Source organism: Giraffa tippelskirchi, chromosome 1 (assembly GCF_054371585.1).
Source record: "Giraffa tippelskirchi isolate mGirTip1 chromosome 1, T2T-mGirTip1v1.2.pri, whole genome shotgun sequence".
Classification (NCBI taxonomy): Eukaryota; Metazoa; Chordata; class Mammalia; order Artiodactyla; family Giraffidae; genus Giraffa; species Giraffa tippelskirchi.
This window is the reverse complement of record NC_137275.1, coordinates 41,476,770-41,496,533: the sequence shown is the minus strand read 5'-3', so window position 1 is coordinate 41,496,533 and position 19,764 is coordinate 41,476,770. Positions and strand designations below refer to the sequence as shown.

The 19,764-nt window shown below is 38.3% G+C and overlaps 2 protein-coding genes across 20 annotated transcripts in view; one reads left to right on the top strand and one right to left on the bottom strand.

The window, feature by feature from the left end:
* Window positions 1–19,764, top strand: part of PAICS (phosphoribosylaminoimidazole carboxylase and phosphoribosylaminoimidazolesuccinocarboxamide synthase) — a 75,440-nt gene that overhangs the window by 34,412 nt on the left and 21,264 nt on the right. For 6 of the 15 annotated variants that reach the window (XM_081588654.1, XM_081588712.1, XM_081588691.1 and 3 more), the window contains 5 exons: window positions 1,544–1,975; window positions 3,818–3,907; window positions 10,607–10,678; window positions 11,863–11,928; window positions 16,361–16,494. In XM_081588654.1, coding sequence (XP_081444780.1) covers window positions 1,544–1,975; window positions 3,818–3,907; window positions 10,607–10,678; window positions 11,863–11,928; window positions 16,361–16,494 — 794 coding nt within the window. Of the gene's footprint in view, window positions 1–1,543; window positions 1,976–2,188; window positions 2,452–3,817; window positions 3,908–10,606; window positions 10,679–11,862; window positions 11,929–16,360; window positions 16,495–19,764 lie in introns of those variants that run through there. The other 9 variants (XM_081588759.1, XM_081588733.1, XM_081588741.1 and 6 more) reach the window with 3 other exon arrangements.
* The window catches only part of PPAT (phosphoribosyl pyrophosphate amidotransferase), a 42,974-nt gene that overhangs the window by 22,477 nt on the left and 733 nt on the right, over window positions 1–19,764 (bottom strand). The gene's annotated exons all lie outside the window — the stretch shown is intronic.

Genomic DNA, 19,764 nt, shown 5'->3' with positions numbered 1-19,764 from the left:
TTTCATACTTGTTAGTATTTGCCTTACATATTGTGGTGTTCCTATGTTGGGTGCATATATATTTATAATTGTTATATCTTCTTCTTGGATTGATCCTTTGATTATTATGTAGTGTCCTTCTTTGTCTCTTTTCATGATTTTTTCCTGGTAGAAATACTTAGGAAATATTAGCTTCAAATCCCCAGTCTTTATGCTTTAAATATAGTAAGGAATCTGATGGCCAAAATTACACATAGTAAGTGTGGTACTTAATATTTAATGAGCATATGACTTCACTTATCCTGGAGGCTAAGAAAAGTAGAACTTTACATTTGAAAGTAAATAATATAAAATCCATAATGAAGTCAAGGATGATTTTATTCACTCAAAAAGTCAACATAAGTCCCATTCTTGTTTATAAATTCTTACTGAAAGTTAATGCAAGTAAGGAAAAGTGCTCACCTGATTTAAGATGAAAAAATCTTAAATTTAAAACATCTTTAAAAAAATTTTAAATAAGAACATCTTAAAATTAAATTAACATTTAATTTAAGATGAAAAACATCTTAAAACAAAGACATTAAATACAGCACAAAATAAAAGCACCTCCGTACCCAGGTAAATACTATGGTATTCTTTTTTAATGACTAATGTTATAGATGCTGAGGTCCAAACTACCTTTTTATTAAACATGAAATCTGAGTAAAATAATATGGTTGTGAAATAACCGATATAATGTCAAGAAATGCCATTATCATAAAATGAGTTGCAAAACTGCAGAGATCTAACACAAAATTCTTACAGGATTTATAACCAAGTGGAGACATTCTGCCTAATGCATTATGAAATTTCTGGCACATTTCTTTTCATTAAAAGGATATAATACTTCACTTAAAATGGCATTTGGTCTTTAACCAATGGGACATCTTTTATTTTCACAAAGAGTTAAGAAGCACCGATTATTAATGTCTTCTTCTAAGCCCCTAAGCCCTTCATTCGTGAATAGTCTTGGCTCTCAGTCCTGAACTACACACTAAAATCACAATCTGGGGATAAAGGATGGGGGCAGTGGTTTATAAAGGCTTCCTCAGGAGATTCTGACATGGAGCAAATGGAAATCATTAGATACAGAAAAGGCATGGGGAGGAGATAAATTGCTCACACTTATGGAAAAATTGTCTTCAACAAGCTGTTTTATACATAATTATACTGCTTTAAAGAAGTAAATATTACAAGATTATATATTCAGCTTTCACTATACACTGACATTAATCCCACATACTAAAGGAGCAGAATGGAAGAGAAAGAAATGCTAAAGAAGAAAGATGATCAAGATGTAACTAATTAAAAATACAACTTTATCAAAGTCAGTCACCATCACAGTAAGGAACAGATTCATGTTCTGTACTTTGATTTCCCAACTAGTTTAAGACAAAAACTACACTACAATTTGCATCCCATCTCCCATAGAGAAAATTACTGTCTTTAGTAAGGTTGCATCCAATTATTTATCTTGTCTGATATATGTAACCCATATATCTCTTTCCCTCCCCACCCAATACAGGTGACTCTACAGCAATAATAGAACCCCCTAATAATCCAACTGTCATTCCAACTGTAGCAAATGAAGGAGGAAAACACTGGACTGTGCCAGAAGTCAGGGCTCTAATAGGCATCTGGTCTGATCACGGCATACAACAACAACTAGAGGGGACAATGAGAAATAAAAGGATATTTGAACAAATTGCTGCCAAGCTTCAGAAACTTGGAATAGAGAGAGATTGGAAGCAGTGCAGAACAAAATACAAAAACTTAAAACATGAATACAAGATTGTAAGAATGGCTAGAGACTTAGGCATGGCTAAAAGCATGAAATTTTTTACTGAGTTGGATGCTATTCTGGGACACAAGAAAACAGAAAACTCACAACAGGAATTCCAAGATGAAGAGCAAGCCACAGGATGTGCCCATGTAAAGATGGAAGAGGATCAGACAGGTAGGAAAGCAAAAAAAAGTAATCTTAACATCATGCTACCATATTAAAAAATGTCAATAACCTGAATATAGTCTAAGGTAAATGGCAACCCACTCCAGTACTCTTGCCTGGAAAATCCCATGGATGGAGGAACCTGGTAGGCTGCAGTCCATGGAGTCTCGAAGAGTCAGACAGGACTGAGTGACTTCACTTTCACTTTTCACTTTCATGCATTGGAGAAGGAAATGGCAACCCACTCCAGTACTCTTGTCTGGAAAATCCCATGGACGGAGGAGCCTGGTAGGCTGCAGTCCATGGGGTCTCGAAGAGTCAGACAGGACTGAGTGACTTCACTTTCATGCATTGGAGAAGGAAATGGCAACCCACTCCAGTACTCGTCTGGAAAATCCCATGGACAGAGGAGCCTGGTGGGCTGCAGTCCATGGGGTCGCACAGAGTCGGACACAACTGAAGCGACTTAGCAGCAGCAGTCTAAGGTAAATAGGTTTTACTAAATGAGATTCAACAAGCTAACTGCTCAATTTATCATGAAACAGATTTCATGCAAATTTAATCAGAACACAGAATGTTACAGAGTTATACAAAACAAGGAAAGAAAATTGGATTTCTAGAAGTTTAAAAAGACCAATTTTACAGATGCAAAAACAAAATTCTTGATGGCATAAATTCAAAAAAATTTCATATCAGTTGTGGTAAAATTGTGAGTAAACAGAAAAAGTGCATTGAAAAACACAAAACCTGTGAGAATGTGAGTTCTCCCAGGACACATCATAAAATTCCTCAAAATGAGTTTAACCTAAAGAATTGAGATGCAATATACACAAAGACATGACTGCATGGAATAAACTGCATGAGTTCTAAGCCAGGAGTCAGGAAACACAAGTTCTACCTCAGTCTCTGTGGAACTCTGAACTCAGGAGTACCTCCTTCAGATTTGCTATGTAAAATGGTGGATGGGGGGACTTTCCTGGTGGTCCAGTGGCTAAGAATCTGCCTTGTAATGCTAGGGATGCAGGTTCAGTCCCTGGTTGTGGAACTAAGATCCCACATGTTAGAGAGCAACTAAATCTGTAGGCCACAACTACAGAGTCCATGCACTGAAGCAAATGGATCCTGCATGCCCCAACTAAGACCTGGGGCAGCTAAATAAACAAATATTTCAAAAAATAAAAATAAAAAATAATAAAATAAAATGGTGGATGGGACAAGATGTTATTAAAGACCTCGAGTGTCCACAATGTTTCCAGATCTTAGTATCAGCCTTAAATGATACAGTCCTAATTATTTTCTTTAAATTTTTATTCTTAATTAGAGGATAATTACTTTACAATATTATGATAGTTTCTGCCATACATCAACATGAATGAAGTCCTAATTCCTATAAAAGTATGAGTGGGAAAGAGAGAGAAATGACAAAGAGTTAGGATTGGGAAATGGTGAGAAGTCCTAAAATGTTTCACTAGTAGACAAGGAAAGAAACTGGTCTGCTGGAGAACTATACATCTCCCCCATTGAAATTAAAATGTAAAATAACTAGTGATCAAGTAGCCCAACAGCAATGGCACGATTGTGTTCATACAGTAACTATTGGAGATGCAGGTGAACATAATCCTGTCAGTTTTATGGCAAGACCTAGTTAGAGACTTATAACATCAGATGTTTATAGTGACCGAAGACTAAAATATGTTTAAGGATGGGGAATCTAACTACAGAAAAATAAACAACCACAGCTTTTAGTATCAAGTTCACTCTAAAAGGGAAAATACTATATTAGAGCTTAAAATAACAGTTCTAAAAGTAAATAAAAAACACACCACCATATATCCCACTGTGTTCATACAGTTATTGCTGGAGATGCAGCTGAAGATGACTTGGTCACTAGTATGTCAGAAGACCTAAGAGAGACAGATATGAGACAAAGCCCTTGCACAGGTAAAACAATATTCTTGTTTTTATGTATGTGTGTATATAATGAAATACATGCTATTATAAGATGCTACTACAGACTGAATTGTGTCACTCCCAAACTCATATGTTGAAACCCCAACCCCCACTGTTACTACATTTGGAGATGGGGCCTTTGGGAGAAAATTAGTTTTAGATGAGGTCATAAGGGCGAGGCCTGCAGTATTATGATGGTTTAATATACTTATATACATTGGCCTTCCCAGGTGGCTCAGTGGTAAAGAAACCACCTGCCAGTGCAGCAGAGGCAAAAGACATTGGTTTGATCCCTAGGTCAAGAAGATTCCCTGGGGGAGGGCAGGGAAACTGACTCCAGTATTCTTGCCTGGAAAAATCTCACAGTCAGAGGAGCCTGGCGGGCTACAGTCCATAGTGTTGCAAAGAGTTGAACATGACTGAACACCCATTATATACATTATATAATAGCCACAACATCTAACATGTTATTATAAGAACATATACAAGTATGTTATAACATTATACAATATTGTTGGATAATACTCACATTTCCAAAATGCAGAAATGGAAGGTGGACATTATTAATGACAGTGAAGTTCCCTGTGGCTGCTGTTCATAGTAGCACTGGCATCATCTAGGAACTCATTCAAAATGCAAATTATTGGGTCCCCTCCAGAACCAGAAATTGGGGGTGAGTTCCAGCAGTCCGAGGTGTATTTAGGTGATTCTGATACATGTTGAAGTTTGAGAACCACCGCCCTGTGGTATAGGGCATTTAGGGGATGCAGAGTGTGTTTCCTCTCTGATAGTTTGCCTTTTACACAAACCAAAATTGAGGGAAGGGGAGTGACCAAGCTCCTAAGCAGAAGCCTAGCCATCACAGACCTTGTGCTAGTCTTTCAGTCCAAAGCTTCATGCAGCATTGAAAAGTTTAAAAACCAATTCTGATCCAAAAACCAGGTGCCCCACAGTCTTGGCAAACTTCACATTAAAAGCTCAATGGGAGAAAAGGAAAGAGGCTTGAACACTGACAGGTGAAAATGGAGAGAAATTAAGGAGACTAACCAAACAGGAATGTGCAGCTGACTAGTGGGACAACAAAGGTAAACAAAACTCTGTGCTCCTAAGGATTCTGAAGGAATAACTGCAACGACCCTTTGTCATTGGAAGTTAAAATCAGATTACCACATACAGTGTTTAATAAGAAAGAAAGATTTCCATGAAAAAAGTTTAAAAACTTTAGACTATTTTTTATGATTTTTAAATCTTAAAAATTTTTTAAAGATTTTTCAAAAAAAAAAATCAGAAGATTAAAGCTTGTTAGTCCTCTGGAGAACTCACTTAAATACAACACTTCAGTATAACTTCTTTTACGTAAAAGGAAAATATTAAGCCAGATGTAAACTGACAGGTTTTAAAAAATGGTACATTTACATGTTAGTATGGAATATATCTAGAAAATATGAAACAAGATGTTTACAGTCATTCTAGAAATAATGGCATTTTAAACTTTCAAATGAATATAAAAGTAAAGGTAAAAACCCACACAGATCCCAGCAGCCAAATATGTAAGAAAACACTTTATATATACTTCGTGATGCACAAGTTGCTAGTCCACTACTTGGAAGACTGTTATGTTAAGCTTAAAGACATGGATATCATCTTTAGAAAAAATCAGGTCAATAGGTAGAGGTCGGCTCATTTTGTTTTTATGTGGTTAGTTCCTCAGTCATGTCTGACTCTGCAACCCCATGGACTGTAGCCTGCCAGGCTCCTCTGTCCATGAGGATTCTCCAGGCAAGAATACTAGAGTGGGTTGCCATGCCCTCCTCCATGGGATCTTCCCAACCCAGGGATTGAACTCAAGTCTCTCTCATTACAGATGGATTCTTTACCATCTGAGCCACCAGGGAAGCTCATTTTGTTTTTATAGATTTTACTAATAAATATTGTTATCGGAGTTGTCATTGCTCCATATTGTTAACATTCACACTTCATCATAAAACTCATCTCCCCAAAAGTAACACTTTACTATCTTAAAAGTATACTAAGCTGCTTCTTTTTTTTTTGTATTTCAAGTAAAAATCCAGCTAGAGCTGTGGACCCCCACATTCTGGATAACTAATTAGTTTCCAACTTAGAACCCCTGAAGATTTTGGTTTAGTATTATGTTGTAGAGTGGATTTTTAGAGAAGATCATCAAGCATAGCCAAGGTGTCATGTTTTTAGAGAATAAGACCAGCAGAGGGCTGAAAAGAGTAACACATAAGATTCAGTTTGATTCCAGTCGAGAGAAAATTAGCTACTTCGAGTAAATTATCACTTAAAAAATGTATGACCAATGAAATATGAAGAAGCTAATCACTGGGAATTATCATAGAACACTTAGGCTCTATTACAATAAGTAAAAGGAAATGATATCTTGGTATCTAATTTTCTTGAAGAGATCTCTAGTCTTTCTCATTCCATTGTTTTCCTCTACTTCTTTGCAAAGTGAAGGCTTTCTTATCTCTCCTTGCTAGTCTTTGGAACAGTCCATTCAAATGGGCATATCTTTCCGTTTCTCCTCTGCCTTTCTCTTCTCTTCTTTTCTCAACTATTTGTAAGGTCTCCTCAGACTACCATTTTGCCTTCTTGCAAATTTCTTTTTATTGGGGAAGGTTTGACCACAGCCTCCTGTACAATGTTAGAAACCTCCATCCATTGTTCTTGAGGCACTCTGGCTACCAGATCTAATCCCTTGAATCTATTTGTCACTTCCACTGTATAATCATAAGGGATCTGACTTAGGTCATACCCGAATGGCCTAGTGCGTTTCCCTACTTTCCTCAATTTAAGTCTGAATTTTGCAATAAGCAGCACATAATCGGAGCCACAGTCAGCTCCTGGTCTTGTTTTTGCTGACTATATAGAGCTTCTCCATCTCTGGCTGCAAATATAATCAATCTGATTTCAGTGTTGACCATCTGGTGATGTCCATGTGTAGACTCATCTCTTGTGTTGTTGGAAGAATGTGTTTGCTATGACCAGTGAGTTCTCTTGGCAAAACTCTGTTAGCCTTTGCCCTGCTTCATTCTGTACTCCAAGGCCAAACTTGCCTGTTACTCCAGGTATTTCTTGACTTCCTACTTTTGCATTCCAATTCTCTGTGATGAAAAGGACATCTTTTTTTTGGTGTTAGTTCTAGAAAGTCTTGTAGGTCTTCATAAAACCATTCGACTTCAGCTTCTTCAGCTTTAGTGGCTGGGGCATAGACTTGGACTTCTGTGATGTTGAATGGCTTGCGTTGGAAATGAACCGAGATCATTCTGTCATTTTTGTCACTGCACCCAAGTTCTGCATTTTGAACTCTTTTGTTAACTATGAGGACTAATCCATTTCTTCTAAGGGATTCTTGCCCACAGTAGTAGATATAATGGTCATCTGAATTAAATTTGCCCATTTGTTCACTAATTTTTTGATTCCTAACTGATTCCTAAAATCTATTCTTAAAATGATTTAAATGAGGTAGAATACTTCAATACCTTGGTAATCAGGCCAAAGTCACAGCTTTCTAGTATAAGGCAGTCACAGGAAGATCAATTCTGGCTCCAAGTGGTGGTTTGTTGTTGTTCAGTCACTAAGTCATGTCTGACTCTTTGCGACCCCAGAGATGGGCACATATACTCTATTAGAGGCCACTCTTATCATCAGTCCAAAAATCATGTGTGAAAGGCTACATGCTCTTTTAAGAATAATCAAAAGGAAAATAGTTTTATTTTCCTTTTGGCTGTAGTAAAATGTATTTCCAAAATTAAAATATTCACTATCCTGGCAATTTAACAAAAATTAGCAACATGAAGGCCAGCAGAGGACATTCAAGTATCTGTTGTTAGTATCTCAGGTGTGCCAAGCATCTTGTTTTCTCCAGTTCATTTATTTCTTGTAATAGACTGAAGATTCATCTGTAGTTTTCTTTAAAATGGAATATTTAATTACAACTGTATATTTTGTATACATTTGAATAATCTTAGCAGTAAAACTGTGCTCACTTTGCAGCCCATGGACTGTGGCCCACCAAACTACTCTGTCTATGGGGTTTTCCAGGCAAAAATACTGGAGTATTTTGGGGGGAGCCATTTCCTCCTTCAGGGGATCTTCCTGACCCAGGGAATGAACCTGTGTCTCCTGCATGGCAGGAGATTCTTTACCACTGAGTCACCCAGGATGCCCAGCAGTAAAATTACATAAATTAATGTACTTTAGTCATATGAAACAACGTTGAGAAGTTTTAAAAAAATTAAAAAGCTCAGATATAGGTAAGCTGATAAATTTAAACAGTCTACTTGTTAATTTAAAAAGTGTAATTTCTATAATTCTTACTGTTTATACTTTAATAATCTTTTAAAAAGCTGTGGCAAAATAAAGCTTATGGCTGGTCTTTGCCCCTAGCTCCTGGCACAGAGTTTCAAAAACCTTTGGAATTTCTAATGGTAGAAGTATCTTTTTGTTTTTTGTCTTTAATGATAGAACTTAATACATACTGCAAGTGTGCACACACACATTCATAGATGAGTACAAACAAGATTTCTGAATCATAGTGGTGGATTGTACCAATGAATCTTTGAATTAACAGAATATTATGGTTTATAAAATGTTGTTGTTTAGCCACTAAGTCATGTCCAACTCTTTGCAACCCCATGGAGTGTAATAAGACTCCTCTGTCCGTGGGATTTTCCAGGAAAGAATACTGGAGTTGGTTGCCATTTCCTTCTCCAGGGATCGAACCCATGTCTCCTGCATTGGCAGATGGATTCTTTACCACTGAGCCATCACAGAAGCCCTAGGCAAAGTGTAGAAGGGATCATTATTATTTCTTACAATTGTATGTGAATCTATAATTATCTCAATAAAAATTTCAATTAAAAGACAAACAGTAGATTAGGGAGCCCCAGGTTGATGAAGCACAAGCTGGAATCAAGACTGCCGGGAGAAATATCAATAATCTCAGCTATGCAGATGACACCACCCTTATGGCAGAAAGCGAAGAACTAGAGTCTCTTGATGAAAGTGAAAGAGGAGAGTGAAAAGGTTGACTTAAAACTCAACATTCAGAAAACTAAGATCATGGCATCTGGTCCCATCACTACATGGCAAATAATGGGGAAACAATGGAAACAGTGAAAGACTTTATTTTCTTGGTCTCCAAAATCACTGCAGATGGTGACTGCAGCCATGAAATTAAAAACACACTTGCTCCTTGGAAGAAAAGCTATGACAAACCTAGACAGCATATTAAAAAGCAGAGGTATTACTTTGCCAACAAAGGTCCATCCAGTCAATGCTATGGTTTTTCCAGTAGTCATGTATAGATGTGAGAGTTGGACTATAATGTAAGCTGAGTGCCGAAGAATTGATGCTTTTAAACTGTGGTGTTGGAGGAGACTCTTGAGAGTCCCTTAGACTGCAGGGAGAACAAACCAGTCAATCCTAAAGGAAATCAGTCCTGACTATTCATTGGAAGGACTGATGCTGAAGCTGAAACTCCAGTACTTTGGCCACCTGATGGGAAGAACTGACTCATTTGAAAAGACCCTGATGCTGGGAAAGATTGAAGGCAGGAGAAGGGGATGACAGAGGATGAGATGGTTGTATGTCATCACCGACTCAATGGACAAGAGTTCGAGCAAGCTCCGGGAGTTGGTGATGGACAGGGAAGCCTGGCGTGCTGCAGTCCATGGGCTTGCAAAGAGTCGAACACGACTGAACTACTGAACTGAACTGAACTGATACGGCTCTAGAGCACAACCTGTCATTTGAGGTCTTGATATTGCTAGAAGCTAAACTATCCTAGTCTCCTGGTCCAAACATGTCCTTCATAAGAAGATGAGGTCCTACCCTGATGTACATCTTCACATACCCACTGCGGCAATATGCTTACAGCCCTCCATCTATACTTTTGCCTCAAGGTTTATTGATACAAACTATTGTCTAATTGTAGAATAATCATTGCAAGTATCTATGTAGACACCTATACTTAATAACATAGAATTCTTTTTAAAAAATGTTCTAGTGTATAGGGAAGTACAGCTGAGACAAAAGAACACTACCATAACATTGCTATACTTCAACATAGCAATCCAACATGCACATATGAGGAGGAGCTTTCCCCAAATTACCAACAGTGGGGTTGTAAACATCCTGAACATATACTGGTCCACCAGGACAAATTCCTGTTATATTTACCATGCTAAGCATTTTAAGTTCCTTAAAATGTTAATCACTGTCTGCTTAATACCTCAATATGAAGACTGCTAAAACCACTTAATCTTAGAGTCTTTTATTCCTTTACATGTATTGCAATAAGGATTATTCCTAGTTACAATGAGGACTGAATTAAAAAAAGAGCTGTAAGAGCTCTTTGGCAAGCATTAAAATGTAACAGTGAAAGCTGTTAAGCAAATTAGGTCACAAAGCAATTTGATACTTGCAAACCAAACTTCCTGCCTTGTGACTTTTAAGGCCGACTATGTTCGAACATTGTGGTGTTGGTGGTGAATCCTATAAGGCCATCTTCAAATTTGGTTCAAGATGGCAAATGTTCTTGCTTTAAGTTACACTTTTGATGCTGGGATCCAGGCTTACTAGGTTTTCAGTGCAGTCTTCACCTGCAGAAGTGCATTAGTGCTCTGTGAACAACACTGAAATTACTACTCTGTTTTCTGACAGAGGAAGACACTGCAAGTAATGCCTCAGATGAGGTGGGTGGCCCCACAGCACCACACGGTATCCCTGGGTCAGGTAAGGGATCTAAATTGTTGAATTTTAAATGTTCTTTTGATTTTTAAAGTCTAATATATACCAGTTGAAGTAGTTATAGGGAAGATCTCTACTATGTATGATCCCAAATGCCTCATTATATTGAATACCTGAGTTGGTAGAGTATATGGTAGGGGAGTAAAGAAATGTCTATTCCTACTTCTTACTAAAAAAAAGAATTTGTAAATACCAAGACACTCTGTATTCATAAATATGCAATCAAGAATACCTGTTGATGAAAAGCAGCTAAATTATTCTCACTAATATTGGGGATTAGTCTGTCTTATTTTAAAATATTTGAATATGAATGTATGAAAAAAATTTTGATCCTCATATTGAAATTCTCAATGCTTTACGTCAGTCCAGTTTGCTTTAAATGAATGATACTGAAATACAGGATGTATCTAAGTTTGAATATTTATGAATCATGTTGATTCATAGGAAATCATATTCTTTTAGAAGATGCTAAAAGTCATTTACAGATTATAATAGTGAGCGACACAGAGGCTGGAAAACACTGGTGTGACAAGGAGGTCAGAGCACTTATAAACAAATGGTCACATGAAAAAATTAAGCAAATACTTGAAGGGGGCCACAAGAAACAAATATTTGAGGAAATTGGCAGAAGATGAATGCAGTTTGGAATAGACAAAAGACTGGAAACACTGTCATACCAAATACAAAAATTTTAAATTATGAATAGAGTTTTACAAAAGAAAAATGTCAACCCTCAAAGAAAAATGAGATATTATGAGGAAGTTGATGGCCTCCTAAGACAACCATCTCTCAGAACTCCCAAATGGAAACAAGGTTACTATGTAACCTTGGAATTAGACTTTTTAAAGTGAAAATTCTATAAACTTTCCTCTTTGCATTTAACTTAGCAAAAAATTCTTCAATAAGAAATTCCTAACACTATTTTATGTTCAAATGGTTCCCTAAATTATTATAAACCACATACCTATTAAGTCAAGAATTTCAATTTCTTTTCAAATCTTTCCTAAAGATTTAGGAAAGATTAGTACCAAAATATTCCTAATTCTTAAACTCTTTCATCTGTCCAGTCACTTAAATGTTCTAACTGTAGTATACTCGAATGCTTGAAAACTAATGCACTTTTACACGATGTCATATAATGACTCTTTTCCTATGTTCTCTTGTTTAAGAATTATTTGAAAATCATACCAAAAACCGAAGAACTTTGAGCATCAAGAGAAAAGCACTTGAAGATGGTAAGAGTCTGAGATATGCCAACTTTTCCCACACTGATTAAAACTTCTGTAGCTTTTTCCTGATAGATGTTTATTCTTGTCCTTGACAAATCAAGACTATTGTTTATGAGCTGTGTGAGAGCAAAAAATGCTGAAAAATTATTTCTTTCATAGCTTAGTAAGAGTGAGAGTAACAAAGTAAACAGAAACTTTCCCACCTCAAATTTCTGCACAACTATCTATTTATCGTTAGCCTTTAAATTACACTTTTCTGTGATTGCCATTAGAATACTAGGATGTAAAAGGAAAACCCCACACAAACTAGTAAGTTCTGAATCTTGCTTTTCTCCAAAGGTAACTAACAATGGCTATAATTTTTTAGTAATTCTGCAACAACTGAGAGGCCAGCTAATTATGAAGCTGTCATTCCAAACCGACCTATTATAAGTAACAGAAAAGGTTACTTATAATATGCGTGCATGCTATGTGTCTTCAGTCATGTCTGACTCTGTGTGACCCTATGGACTGTAGCCCACCAGGCTCCTCTGTCCATGGGATTCTCCAGGCAAGAATCCTGGAGTGGATTGCCATGCCCTCCTCCAGGGGATCGTCCCAACCCAGGGATCAAACCCGCATCTCTTACATCTCCTGCAGTGGCAGGCAATTTCTTTACCACTAGCACCACCTGGGAAGCCCAACCTAATGTAGTATAGCATAAAGAAAAACACAGAATATAAGAAAAGGCACTGGTCTGAGAAACAGAAAACCTAATTTTTCTAGTTTCTCTTTACCCTTAAAACTCAACATGGAGCAAATGACTGCATCTCTCTGGATCTCTAAGATAATCCAACTTTAGCATTTTATAGATTTATAATTGATCTAATTGTTTTGAGTTCACATAAATAGTTGAAGACCTCAGTTTTTACAAAGTGAAGACACCTGTGCACCTACCACTCAAATCAAGATATAAAACACTACCAGCACCCTAAAGACCCCCCCACTTCATTAATTATCCTGTTAGCCCCCATGCGTGCATGCTAAGTCGCTTCAGTTGTGTCCTACTCTTTGTGACCCTATGGACTGAAGCCTGCCAGGCTCCTCTGTCCATGGAATTCTCCAGGCAAGAATATTGGGGTGGGTTGCCATACCCTCCTCCAGGGGATCTTCCCAACCCAGGCATCCAACCTGCATCTCTTATGTCTCCTGCATTGGCAGGTGGGTTCTTTACCACTAGCACCACCTGGGAAGCCTGTTAGCCCTCAAAAAGTTATCAGTGTTCATTACCATAGGCTAGTTTTATTAATAGAATCATACAATGGTCTTTTCCTTTAGTATATATTTTGGAATGTCAAGCTTCTTTCACAAAGCATTGTTTGAGAGTCATCCATGATTTTACTTGCAGCAGGAGTTTGTTCTTTTTTACTGCTATAGAATATTCCATAATAGGAACATACATCCCTCTACCTTCTCTATCCAATGTTCCCAGATTGGGGCTACTAAGAATAATGTTGCTATACAAATTTCTGTGCATGTCTCCCAATAAACATATGTATGCATCTCTGTTGAGCACACACCCAGGAGTGGTATGCAGGGTCACAGGGTATGCATATATCCAGGTAGTGTTCTAAGCACGTTATATATTAACGGATTTAATCCCTACTACAACTCTATGAGGTAAGTGATACCATTATCCCCATTTACAGAGGAGGAAATGGAGGCATGAACAAGTCTGCTCTGTTGAATCAGTTGCTCTACTGCCTCTCTGTGGGGGCAGGGACCACATCAGCCCTGTGTGTGGTACAGTATGCCTTGACCACACGGCCTTGCCTACACACAGGACGAGCTCAACAAATATTTTTCGAATAAAGTATTAGAAAATAGCAGGACTCCACTGCTCCCCAACCCTGCCCAACAACACTTATACCTCACAAAAGCTGAAAATTTTATTCTTCATTTTTTAACATAAATTACAAATCAGATGAGTTGCCTCATGTTTTCCTTCTCTCAATGCCCTTTAATGGATGTGCGACCGAAAAGGGAAACTGCTAAAAGGATTAACCACATGAAAGTATCATTCCCAATGCACTGAATTTGTGCACCGGAATTTTAAAATATACAAGTCTAGCAAAATGGCTGTATGAGGAGGCCTTACAAATAGCTGGGAAAAGAAGAGAAGCGAAAAGCAAAGGAGAAAAGGAAAGATATTCCCATCTGAATGCAGAGTTCCAAAGAATAGCAAGGGGAGATAAGAAAGCCTTCCTCAGCGATCAGTGCAAAGAAATAGAGGAAAACAACAGAATGGGAAAGACTAGAGATCTCTTCAAGAAAATTAGAGATGCCAAGGGAATATTTCATGCAAAGATGGGCTCAATAAAGGACAGAAATGGTATGGACCTAACAGAAGCAGAAGATGCTAAGAAGAGATGGCAAGAATACACAGAAAAACTGTACAAAAAAGATCTTCACGACCCAGATAATCACGATGGTGTGATCACTCACCTAGAGCCAGACATCCTGGAATGTGAAGTCAAGTGGGCCTTAGAAAGCATCACTATGAACAAAGCTAGTGGAGGTGATGGAATTCCAGGTTGAGCTATTTCAAATCCTCAAAGATGATGCTGTCAAAGTGCTGCACTCGATATGCCAGCAAATCTGGAAAACTCAGCAGTGGCCACAGGACTGGAAAAGGTCAGTTTTCATTCCAATCCAAAGAAAGACAATGCCAAAGAATGCTCAAACTACTGCACAATTGCACTCATCTCACACGCTAGCAAAGTAATGCTCAAAATTCTCCAAGCCAGGCTTCAGCAATATGTGAACAGTGAACTTCCAGATGTTCAAGCTGGTTTTAGAAAAGGCAGAGGAACCAGAGATCAAATTACCAACATCCGCTGGATCATCGAAAAAGCAAGAGAGTTCCAGAAAAACATATATTTCTGCTTTATTGACTATGCCAAAGCCTTTGACTGTGTGGATCACAATAAACTGTGGAAAATTCTGAAAGAGATGGGAATACAAGACCATCTGACCTGCGTCTTGAGAAACCTGTATGCCGGTCAGGAAGCAACAGTTAGAACTGGACATGGAACAACGGACTGGTTCCAAATAGGAAAAGGAGTATATCAAGGCTATATATTGTCACCCTGCTTATTTAACTTATATGCAGAGTACATCATGAGAAACGCTGGGCTGGAAGAAACACAAGCTGGAATCAAGATTGCCGGGAGAAACATCAATCACCTCAGATAGGCAGATGACACCACCCTTATGGCAGAAAGTGAAGAACTAAAGAGCCTCTTGATGAAAGTGAAAGAGGAGAGTGAAAAAGTTGGCTTAAAGCTCAACGTTCAGAAAACTAAGATCATGGCATCTGGTCCCATCACTTCATGGCAAATAGATGGGGAAACAGTGGAAACAGTGTCAGACTTTGTTTTTGGGGGCTCCAAAATCACTGCAGATGGCGATTGCAGCCATGAAATTAAAAGACGCTTACTCCTTGGAAGAAAGGTTATGACCAACTTAGATAGCATATTTAAAAGAAGAGACATTGCTTTGCCAACGAAGGTCCGTCTAGTCAAGGCTATGGTTTTTCCAGTGGTCATGTATGGACGTGAGAGTTGGACAGTCAAGAAAGCTGAGCGCCAAAGAATTGATGCTTTTGAACTGTGGTGTTGGAGAATACTCTTGAGAGTCCCTTGGACTGCAAGAAGATCCAACCAGTCCATCCTAAAGGAGATCGGTCCTGGGTGTTCATTGGCAGATCTGATGTTGAAGCTGAAACTCCAATACTTTGGCCACCTCATGCAAAGAGTTGACTCATTGGAAAAGACCCTGATGCTGGGAGGGATTAGGGGCAGGAGGAGAAGGGGACAACAGAGGATGAGATAGATAGTTGGATGGCATCACCGACTCAACGGACATGGTTTGGGTAAACTCCGGGAGTTGGTGATGGACAGGGAGGCCTGGCGTGCTGCGATTCATGGGGTCGCAAAGAGTCGGACACGACTGAGCCACTGAACTGAACTGAACTGTTCCCAACAAGTGAGAAACAGAGTCAGAATTCGGGAGACTTTCCCAAGATCAAACTATTACTAGGAAACCTGGTAGACTTCAAGTCTTATGTTAAAGAGGCTGTTCCCAACACTCGCCAGAATGACAAAGCAATAGTACCTTAAGATCCTTTGGGGGATAAAGTCACTTTTCCAACTAAGGGAATGTAAAACACTAGAGGAATGTAACATGTTTGGCTATTATTTCTAAGAGATTAAAATCAAAAAAGTTAACCCCAGCCTTAATATGGCAATTCAAAGCAAGTTCTCTCATAATCTACTCCTGGGTTTCCCAACAACTAAATGAAGACAACTGGGAACAAATTCCATAGGTTTGTCTGAGTGCATCCCTCCCCTCTATCTCCCAAGTGCCTTTCTAGTGATATGTTATATACTTTTTGCAGAACCAGCGTCTGTATCTCTTAAGAAAACTGCTTCTGAGACCGCTGCAAATCAGTTTCCTCAAAGAACAGAACCAAAAGATTCTTCAGACTATTTTTGCAGTCAGGAGACTCCCTACGTGACTCAATTTCATCAGGTAAATGTCATAAATTTTTAGAAAAGGTGTGAAAATGTTTACCAGTTGTAGGGTTCAATTTCCTAACACAGCAAAATGATAATTCACTGAAGGGCATTTTCGTCCCCTAACTAACCAAGGAAAGGCTAACTAGCTGATTCATGTGATAAATGTATGAAATTTTAATAATTCCTTTTATGGAATCTTCAAATATGTCCATGTCATTCTAGTCTCCATAAACTGTGACTGTGGTTTAAAGATAAGGATCTCTAATCTACAATGGGGTGTGTGGTTTGTCCCAACTCTGCAAACCTCAGAACTCATTGATGTTTTTAGGCCCAAAAAAGTACTTGATGATTATATTTATCTGGCATGAACAAGCACACACACACAGCTTTATAGCTGAAGAGGACAACCAATTAGATTAACACTGAAAATTCCCCCTGACAGAAAGCAGAGCTATGGTATAAATCTGCAAATAGCCAGACTACTAAAAAAGAAGGACTTCTGGATGAACCCATCTGGCTTAGCATCCAGTGCATGACTGTCTAGTAATTGATATTCCATTTGTTTTTATATATAAAATATATAACACCACAACTTTCAGGGGTTGTCATCCCTGACACTAAATATCTATGCCTAAGAGAGAACCAAAACCAATGCAAAAGTGATAGACATTTCAGTTTCTAGAGCCTTCTGCAACAGACCACCACCTGCCAATGTACACTGTACATAACTAACTCTATATTAAACTATAATAACCCATCTAGGCTTCCAATTTTGACATTCCTTGACTTACTGTCAAATGAAAACATTTTTTGAAAATTTATTTTATTGAAGTATAGTTGACTTACAATGTTAGATTAATTTCTGCTGTACAGCAAAGTGATTCAGCTATATTTATACATACATTCTTTTTCATATTCTTTTCCATTATGGTATTATAGGATATGTAATATAGTGTGTCCTGTGCTATACAGGAGGACCATGTTATTGTTATCCATTCTATTAAAAACATTATTTCTTAATCTTTCACCCCTACAGCAGCAGATTTTATCTTCTAGACATAAAGAAGTTTCATATTCTTAGAATCAGTTCCCCTAATGTGTGAGAACTTTTTCTAATTTAAAATTGTGAATTGGATAGGATTATGGGCAAGAACCAGCGCTCTCAAAGAATCTTAACGATTCTATGCCTGCTGCTGCTGCTAACTCGCTTCAGTCGTGTCTGACTCTGTGCGACCCCATAGACAGCAGCTCACCAGGCTCCTCCATCCCTGGGATTCTCCAGGCAAGAACACTGGAGTGGGTTGCCATTTCCTTCTCCAGTGCGTGAAAGGGAAAAGTGAAAGTTAAGTCACTCAGTCGTGTCTGACTCTTCGCACAACCCCATGGACTGCAGCCTACCAGGCTCCTCCGTCCATGGGATTTTCCAGGCAAGAGTACTGGAGTGGGGTGCCATTGCCTTCTCTGGATTCTATGCCTACACAACGAAAATTTAAATGGTTTTCCACTAATATCTTTCTTCTCCAGAAGCTACTGGGTTTTTTGCCACTGTTACTGAAAGTATCACAAGGTCAATCTTCAACACCACAGTTTAGCAAATACTTGCTCTGTCAAATAAGCAGCCTGATAGAATCCATTTACTTTTTTCTATCATCATGTAGTAATCACATTTTTATTGCCCTTAGCTTGTATCAATATTATCTAATCTCATTAATTCTTTCACTTAAAAGCAACTGTAGAAAACTGCATATAATTAGGAATAAAGTTATTCATAAAAAAAATAACCCTCATTTTCTTTACACACACATTTAAATAGGAGATCTTAGGGATGAATTTTCTTAGTTAACTAAAAAAGTAAATAGTTAAAAAAAAAAAACTCAAAGTCAGTTTCATATCTTCCTCACAGACCACCAGGCAACTCTAAAGATCCCTTGTGTTTGTACACCTCTTCCCATGACAGGATATCCAAAACAACTTCTCTGCAGAATGTTATAAACTCATGTTGCTATGGAGTACCATATGAATAGCTTTTAGTTTTTCCTTGGATTACATATATAATCCTCTCAATAACATAAATGTATTTTAAAATAAGATCTCTATTATGGTCAACTCACAATTTTCCAAAATTAATTCAAATTAAAAATATTCTTCTTGATTCATCCTAGAATTCTACATTACTCTCAGCTTTTAGTAAACAAGGAATATATAGGATGTGAAACTCAAAACCAACTATTCTGGATCATGAAAAAAGCAAAAAGCCTACTTCCACTTTAAGTTTGGTGGAGGGAAAGCTAATCATTTGGAATGCATTTATACATATTTCTCCTATATTGCTGATAAGTGTTATCACCAAGTTCCTTAACTGTTCTAGAAGTTGTTGCTGACGTATCCTCTTATGGAAACTTTGTAATACTTTCAGCGATGTCAAACAGGTTTCTATTTCTAAAGGGAACTGTTTCTATTAAAACTTAGTTCAATTAGTAGGAAATGGAAAGATCACAGAAGCAAAGTTATTTTTTAACTCAACGGATCTATCAGTTTTTCAAAGTCAATGTGTATCTTGTCATACAGGAACTATTCTCTCCCTCTTTTAAAGAAGAGAATTATTTTGGCATTTCCTTACTACTACTCTTTCCATTCATTATCTAAAATGTTTACCAAAGAATTTTTTGCACATGCACTATTCCTCCGTGATTGGATTATTATCTATTGGAATTTATGAGATCTAGAACCGGTAGTTCCTTTTGAACATCAACCGATTCAGCTTCCCCGGCTTTGAATCTTTACGTTCCCATAGCTATGACTTCGTTCAAATACACCATCCGCCCAGTAGCTCTGCTCTTGCAAACAAAAGCTTGTGGTGGTTGCAGGCTCCCCGCGAAACCTCAAAGTGTATTGTAGGTCCAGGACTAGCAAACACCCCACACAGTTCTATCACAAGAACAGCTTCAGGCTCTGGGAGATCAAAACGCGCAAGCAGACAAGGAAGGACCCCGACTGCGCTAGTCCAGCCGACCGGAGCCTTACAATCTGGTCAGATCCAGGAGGGGTGACTACACCGGGAGCGCGGAGAGCCCCTAAAGACCGTTAAGGGTGGCGGGGGTCAGGCTGAAGTCCAGGGAGACAAGAAAGCCACGGCGCACGCCTTGGCAGACTGCCATCCTGTGGATGCCACAGGAAGGTACCGGTCCAGGTAAGAGAGAGGTCCAGCCCCTGGTTCTCAGACGCCCGCGAGATCGCCAACTCTGGCCGCAGGAAGCGGATTGGGCACATGGAAGAGAATACG